The sequence below is a fragment of the Chrysochloris asiatica genome, unplaced genomic scaffold (genome assembly GCF_000296735.1).
Source record: "Chrysochloris asiatica unplaced genomic scaffold, ChrAsi1.0 scaffold00072, whole genome shotgun sequence".
Taxonomy (NCBI): Eukaryota; Metazoa; Chordata; class Mammalia; order Afrosoricida; family Chrysochloridae; genus Chrysochloris; species Chrysochloris asiatica.
The window spans coordinates 6,712,260-6,720,479 of record NW_006408590.1 but is presented as its reverse complement, the minus strand read 5'-3'; the positions used below and the strand labels follow the sequence as shown (position 1 = coordinate 6,720,479).

General features: G+C 39.5%; 1 protein-coding gene across 1 annotated transcript in view; it reads right to left on the bottom strand.

Annotated features, from left to right (window-relative positions):
* DNAJC24 (DnaJ (Hsp40) homolog, subfamily C, member 24) overlaps positions 1-2,015 on the bottom strand; it is a 61,982-nt gene extending 59,967 nt beyond the window's left edge. Inside the window, exon 1 of the mRNA XM_006864908.1 lies at positions 1,905-2,015. Within this exon, the coding sequence (XP_006864970.1) occupies positions 1,905-2,015 (111 nt within the window). The remainder of the gene's footprint in view (positions 1-1,904) is intronic.
* Positions 2,016-8,220: the final 6,205 nt, after the last annotated feature.

Genomic DNA, 8,220 nt, shown 5'->3' with positions numbered 1-8,220 from the left:
AAATGGATTAAGCACTCCAATAAAAAGGCAGAGATTGTCAGACAAGATTTTAAAAACAAAACCAAAAAAACATCAAATATCTAGGAATAAATCTAAGAAAGTTGTGTAAGACAATTACACCGAAAATTTATAAACTACTGCTACTGGCATCTAGAGGGGTCTGGGTGGCACAGTGGTTAAGCGTTATCTACAAACCAAAAGGTCAGTGATCAAAACCACCAGCTGCTCCACAGGACAAAAGATATGGCAGTTTGTTTCCATAAAGAGTTGTGGCCTTATAAACCCTACAGGGCCAGTTCTGCTCTGTCTTACAGAGTGGCTATGAGTCAGAATCAAATTGACAGCAACACAGTTTTGTTTTGCATGGAGTAGGTAGAGGGGAGAGGTGCCACTACACATCCTAGAGTAACTAGGACAATTCGACACAACAGGAATTATCTCACCCAAAATACCAAAGGACCAAGACGAAGAAACCCCAATTGCTAAAAGGAAGCAGACTAATAGCACCAAATGCTGGTGAGAATGTAGAGCACCTGGAACTATTTCATATATTGCCCAATGCAAGTATAAAACGTTTCATCCACTTGGCTGCATGACAGATGTATAATATTAACTGTTGACGGCTTTTCATTGTCTTTAAGTAAATGACAAATTGTCAGCATGGTCAGCATGTTCTCAGCGTGATTTAGATCCAGTCTATTTCATGAGGTTCACCCCACAGTTAACTGAAGTACAAGGGTGTTTTGACATTAGGAAAACCAGTAAAATCTACTTTATTTTACTGAGCCATACCTTCATAACTGAGATAGAAGAAACCTTAAGGTCATTTTGTCCAACTTACTACCTAAGGCAAGAACAACAGTATATTCCCGCTGGTGAAATATTTACTGTCCCTCACAATGAACACTAATAGTGATGGGAAAATCCCATACATTTTGGTACAGAGAAACAATTAATACTATACAAGCAATGAATGGTTTTCTACTTTCTGTAAAATGAGTTAACTGGCTATCATTACAGAGGTGCTACTCGCTTAAGAAAGTAACATAAAAATATAGGTTGAAAAAAATGATCTAACCGTTTAGACAGGTATGATGTATTTATAAATACAACTCATTTGTAAGTACACTCAGCTGAAAACAGTGTACACAGAGTCTAAAAGTCAGCATTATCCAAAAGAAATATAATGTGAGCTATAAATGCAAACCACCACATATGCAATGTTAAAAATAAGACAAAGATGAAATTCTGATGACGTACTGTATAATCTATGCAAATATACGATGCCTATATCATGCATCATATATTTTGCCTATACATTATGCCTATAACTTGCAAAAAATAGTATGTCCAAAATATTACCATTATCAACACGGAATCAATAAACATTATTGCAATTACTTTATACTCTATACTAAGGCTCCAAAATCCAGTGTGTATCTTATACTTCTAATATATCTCCAGGATGTGCCTACTGGCAACTGGATGCTAACACTGCTTATTATGTGCCACTCTGCCACGCACTGTACACAGATTATTTCAATCAATCCCCTAATAATACTTTAAAGAATTTTGCATGGAAAAAAACTTAGGCACAGAGAGGGGAAAGAAACTTACCCACACTCACATAGCCAATTACCAGTATAACCAAGATTCAAACTCAATCAACCTTGAATCAGATCCCTTGTTCCTAACAAAGATGCTATTATTCCCTGCTCAAATCAAGCGGGTTAATTTGTTTGGTTGGTTGGTTGTTTTGCATTACTACGGAAAATTTCAATTTAAACCTAAGACATGCCATTTTTATAATATTTTAATTTGGGGAAAACTTAAATTACCGGTCACATTCACAAGCAGGTTACTGTCCTCCCTCCATGAATCAAAATCTAAGAGAAAACACTTACCATTAAAATGAGTTTTTGATACTTTTGTTTTAGATCTGCCACACTTGCAGATGGATCTGCCCCCAGAATGCTGTACCAGTCCTTTCTTGGTATCTGCTCAAATGCCATCATCCAATGAACAAGAAGTGGTCTTTTTCAGACTGACTGAATAAAAATATTGATAATTAAGTAAATTGCATTTAAATATAAACAAATCAAGTATTAGGAAGCTCTGGTAGCATAGTGGTTACCAGTTGGGCTGCTAATCTCAAGGTCAGCAGTTCGAAAATGCCAGACATTCTGCAGGACAAATGAGGCTTCCTGCTCCTGTAAAGATTTACAGCCTCAGAAACCCTATGTAGGGTCGCTATGAGTTGGAATCGACTCCATGGCACATAACCAACCAACCAAAGCCAAAGTATTGGAGTCCTGGTGTGGCACCGCCTTAGGATGAGCACTGAAATGCTAACCACAAGGTCAGTGGTTCAAACCTACCAGTGGCTCCTAGGAATCCCTATATAGGGTGGCTATGAGTAGGAACCGACTCCATGGCAACAAGTATTGTTCCTCAAAGTTCTGTAATATTTAGTTCACTAAATCATAACTCTATTGCAAACCTGATGAAGCACATTTTTTCATTTATAACGACCCGGTTATTTAATGTATAAGTATAGATCGGCCAGGTGGCATCATTGATGGCATCAAGTGTGGCAGCGGTAGTGAGGTTGGCCCAGGATCGGTCATTGTTTCGTTCTGCTGTGCATGGGGTCGCTATGAGTCGGTTCCGACTCGATGGCATCTGACAACAACAACAACAACAATACAGATAAGTAACTAAGATCTGGGTACTTAGATGATGTGCCCGAGAGGTGGATGATTCTCAAAGGAGATACTTTCTCGGAAACCCTATACAGGGTCGCTATGGGTCGGAACCGGCTCGACGTTACTTAACAACAACGAAGTAAACCCGCACATAGTAAATTCTCACTTAACACAATATTCGTTGCTATAGAGTCAGTTCCAATTCGTAGCAACCTTATAGAACAGAATACAAATAACTGCCCAATAGAGTTTCTGAGACTGTAAATGTTTGTGGAAACATAATGCATCATCTATCTCCCGCACAGCAGCTGCTGGGTTTGAACCATCAATCTTGCTGTTGGCAGCCGGGTACTTAACCACTGAGCCACCAGGGCTCCGTCCTAAACACGCTAGAGGAGCCTGAACTTAAAAATAGCAAAGCAAATTAAAGCACCAAAGAACTACAATGAATTTAAGAGTTTTTTTTTTTTTTTTTTTTTCTTCCCACAGATTTCTTTTGAAAGATAATACGGAAAATCGCTGGTCTAGAGGGGAAGGTAACAGCAGAAATCCTTCTTTTACTGGTGAGGCGCTCAAGCCTCTCAAAGAAAGAACCCCCAAACTATCCACTCGCAGCTGTGCCCAGCTCTCCAGGCTTCAGAAGACTACCAGGCGTTCCAATAAGAAGTCGACCTGCTTCCCGTATCTGAGAAGGTAACCAGCCAGCCAGGCGACTTGGGGACCCATTGTACTCCGTCAGCTCTGCCCTCCCAGCAAATGCCGGGTACCCACTCCAGCTTTATTCGATACCCGACTTACCAGCAAACTTCCTACACCCATCGAGCTCCTCTCTCGAGCTGACTTTGAGTCAAACTGGAGACCCAGCTTTTCCTTCCGCCGGAAGTCATTGCTCTGACGTGCCCGCGTTTCTGGTCGAATCTTAGGGGCGGAGACGCCGTTCTGAAGCGACGCTCCGCCCTTTACAACGCTGTAGCTATGGTAACCAGTAGTCGCAGTGACTGGTGGCGTCGATCAGAGTAAGTGTCAAAGCTGTGGAAAAATGCATTTCTCGCCTGCCTTTGCTTCTCTTCTCTCCCTCAGCAAGCACCCTTCTAGCCTTCCTTGGCTTTCCCCAAAGCTATCTGCTCGTGCCACTCTGAGTCTTACTCCCAATCCTTTTGTGGATGTTGTTTGCACGCGGAGAGAGGAGATATGGCAAGAGCGATGAGATCCAATCCTGTCTTGCCCCTACACTTCCCTTAGAATAGTTTTGTTAGAAAAGTATGAGGACTAAAACAATTTTTTTTTTCAGTTTTAATGTGTTTTGTTTTGTTGCAAAGGATGTTCAACTTAAATAATTTCTTTTAGACCTTAGCAACAGATTCAAAATAAAACAAACTTTTACAGTTTTGTTGTTAAAAGTGCTGTCGAGTCGGTTCCAACTGATAGTGACCCCTGCATAGGGTTTTCTAGGAGCAGCTGGTGAGTTTGAACTTCAGCTTCCTCACTTCAATTTGGTGGTGGTGGTGGTTATGTGCCATCGGTTCCGACTCATAGCGACCCTGCACAGGGTTTCCGAGACTGTAAATCTTTACGGGATCAGAAAAACCTCATATTTCTGGCGCGAAACAGCTGGTATCTTCGAACCTCTGACCCTGAGGTTAGTAGCCCAACTTGTTACCACTATGCTACCAGAGCTCCTTCACTTCAATTTACCTCACTTCAATTTCACTTCAGACCTGCAAGGCAAGTAAGATGGATGATACTGCCCTTTGTAGATTGTGAAGCAAAACCAAGGATCAACGTCAGAATTGTTCAAAGTAGCAACAGAACCAACTCTTAGCATGTCTCCATATTCCTAGGGTAGCTATGCTGACTTTCAAGCTTACAGGGGGTTGGGGGGATGGGGAATAAAAAAAAAGGAACTTCACTCTAGAGACAGTTGCTGATGAGTTTACCACTCTTGTCCAAAAGCGTGCTGTTAACTTTTTGTTGTTTTTTTCCAAAGTCTATGCTTGTACCCTTACATCACCTCTCTTGCTGTACCCTGAGGTGAAAGCTACTTCTTATTACTTTGTAGTCACATGACATAAATTTCACTTGAGGTAATATACTCAGTTAAGATGATTTTATTGGTATTACAGTGTAAATTTGCTTTCTTCTTTTTAAATTTTTTTCTACCAATTGTCAGATTGAAAAGTAATCAAGATAAACTTAAGCCACTAAATAAAATGTTTCACTATAGTCCTTTGTTTAATGATGACATGAACAGTGAATAACTGAATGAGCTATAAAGAGAAATGAACTTCTGGTACATGCTATAACATGGGTGCATATTGAAAATATTATGTGGTATGAAGGTAATAAGCCACAAAAGGACAAATACTGTTGGAGCCCACTTAGATGAAATATCTAAAATAGACAAATATATAGAGATAAAAGTTTATTGATAGTTACCAGAAAGAGGTGGAAAGGGAGAGTCATTATTTTGGGAGCATTGAGTATCTGCTAATGGTGACAGAAATTTTGGCAATGGGTAAAGGTGATGGCTGCACATATTTAATGTAACCAATGTCACTGAATTTTGCATGTTGAATTGTGTTATATTTTCACCACAGTGAAAAAGTTTGATACCCATAGATTTTTTTTTTAAAGGCATTCAACAAAGACTAACAGTGCGACAAGCAAATTTTAAAAGCAAAACATAGAAATGTAGATTAGCTATCTATACAACTTTGTCACATTTTAAATTACTCACAAAGAATACTGTGTCAATAGTTGGAGACCTTGTGTGATTCCTGATTTCAGTATACTACCTGTGTGGCCTAAAGACATTCCTAAAGCAACTGAACTGATGTTATGAATGAATACCTTCCTTCACAGTAATAGCAGAAGAGTTCCCCCAATCCCCTGAAACTTCTCTACCCTCAAACTCTCCCTTTCCATTGCTGGACCCTTCCGTATCTGTATACCCAAACCCAAACCAACTGCCATCTAGGAGATTCTAATTCATAGTAACGATCCTGAGTAGGGTATCCAAAACAGTGAATCTTTTCAGAAGGCAGCCTTATTTTTGTCTCTTGGAGTGACTAGTGGGTTTGAACTGCTAACCTTGCGGTTAACAATCAAGTTCTTTCTCCTACAGTGCCACCAGGGATCCTTGTCTGTATAAACAAAAAGCTCAAACAGACTGCCGTTGGGTTGATTCCAACTCATAGTAACTCTTTGTAGGGTTCCAAGGGTGTAAATCTTCACAGGAGTCTCCTGTTTCAACACCGAGTGGCTGCTGGATTCAAATTGCTAACCTTGTGGTAAGCAGCCTAATGCTTAGCCCCTTACTGTCTGTGTGGTGGTGGTGGTGGTGTAGAGATAGGGTTAAACACCAGTCTGTACAGCAAAAATACTTGATTCTAATTTGCTATTCCATTGTTGTTGTTGTTAGGTACCATCCAGTTGGTACCATTAGATTATGATTATTTCTGTTTTTCCTTCCTTTCTTATATAATTCCAAAAAGAAAAAAGAAAGAAAAGCACACTACCTCAATTTTCTCATTTCTCTTTCTTGCATGTATATGTGTATGTATTTGGACTCGGAAAGTAAGAAATACTTTTCTTCCCCTCGTCCCACCCCAGAAAATCCCAAATATTTTGTCACTTCATCTTTACTATACATCCTGAAGCACATCAACTTTCTCTTTCATCTCTATAATTCCATTATCCCATTGAAATAATCAGTAGTTTATTGATGTCATCCAGAATCTAGTTCCTATTTACATTGTCCCAGTTGTCTAAATAATTGTCTTTTTATGATTGGTTTGCTTGAATAAGTACGAAAACAAAATATACACTTCACATTTTGTTATTCTGTCTCTTCAATCTTTTGTAAACTTCAGTAGTAGTGCTTCACTACTTCCTTGCTGCTATTTTACTTTTTCTGCTGTTGATAAACTACACCAGTTGTCCTGTAGTATATGTTGTTGTTAGGTGCCATTGAGTTGTAAGGACTTCTGTTTTCTTTACGTTGTGGTACAATCCATACAGTCCTTCAGGCTGTGGTCTTTAATCTTCATCAGTAAGTATTTCAAGTTCTCTTTACTTCCTATAAGCAAGGTCAGGCCATCTGTATATCACAGGTTGTTGATGAGTCTTCTTCTAATCCTGATGCCACATTCTTCTACATATAATCTAGTTTCTCATATTTTTTTGCTCAGCTACAGATAAGCACTGGACCACAAGGTCATTTGAACTGCAAGGTCGGTGGTTCAAACTCACCAACTGCTCCTTGGAACTCCTATGCAGGATCACTATGCGTCAGAACAGACTCAATGGCACTTAACAACAACAACAGACTGAATAAGTATGATGAAAGGACGCACTTGGGCACATACCTCTTCTGGTTTTACACCATTCCGTATCCCTTGTTCTATTCTAATGACTTCATTCTGTTAGATTAGGTAGGTAGTATGAATAAGGAAGATCATAGAAGAATTGATGCCTTTGAGTTGTGGTGTTGGAGGAGAATACTGAAAGTGCCATGGACTGCCAAAAGAACCAATAGATCTGTTTTGGAAGAAGTGCAGCCAGAGTGCTCCTTAGAGGCCAGTATGGCTATACTTCGTCTCTCATACTTTGGACACATTGTCAGGAGAGAACAGTCACTGGAGAAGGATGTCATGCTGGGTAAGATGGAGGGTCAGAGAAAAAGAGGAAGACCCCCAACAAGATGGATCAGCCAGGTGGCATCATTGACGGCGTCAAGTGTGGCAGCAGTAGTGAGGTTGGCCCAGGATCGGACATTGTTTCGTTCTGCTGTGCATGGGGTCGCTATGAGTCGGTTCCAACTCGATGGCACCTGACAACAACAACATGTTTCTAGAAATTTGCCCATTTCTTCTAGATTTTCAAATTTATTGAAGTAGTGTTTATAATGCTATTGTTATTGTAGAGTTGTCTATTTCTTCAACTCTATTGAAGTTTGATTTATGTATTTTGAAACTTTCATTTGGAACATAGATATTTATTATAGCTATGTTCCGTTTTTGTTTTTTGTTTTTCAGTTGCCCCTTTATTCTTAATACAATGTCAATCTTTGTCTCTTATGGTAGTTTTTGCCTTAAAGTCTATTTTATCAAAGTGAATGTTCACATTAATATTAATTAATAGTTGTATTAATATTCATATTAGTATTCTGCTCATTTTTTATTACCATTGTTGTCGTGAAGTGCTGTTGAGTCATTCCGACCCAAAGCGACCCTGTATAGGGTTTCCAAGGAGCAGCTGGTGAGCTTGAACTACCAACCTTGCAGTTCAAATGGCTTTGCAGTCTGATGTATTAACCCACAGCACCAAAGCAGGACTCTGTTTGCTAGATATATTTTTCCATCCTGTGATTGTCTATTTTTGTCTTTCTGTGTAAGGTGTGTCTCTTGTGGACAGCATATTGAAGGATCCTGTTTTCTTATCCATTTGTTGCTGTCTCTTGACTGGTGCATTTCATCCATTGTAGTGTAATTGTCAATAGGTGTGAGTTGCTTAC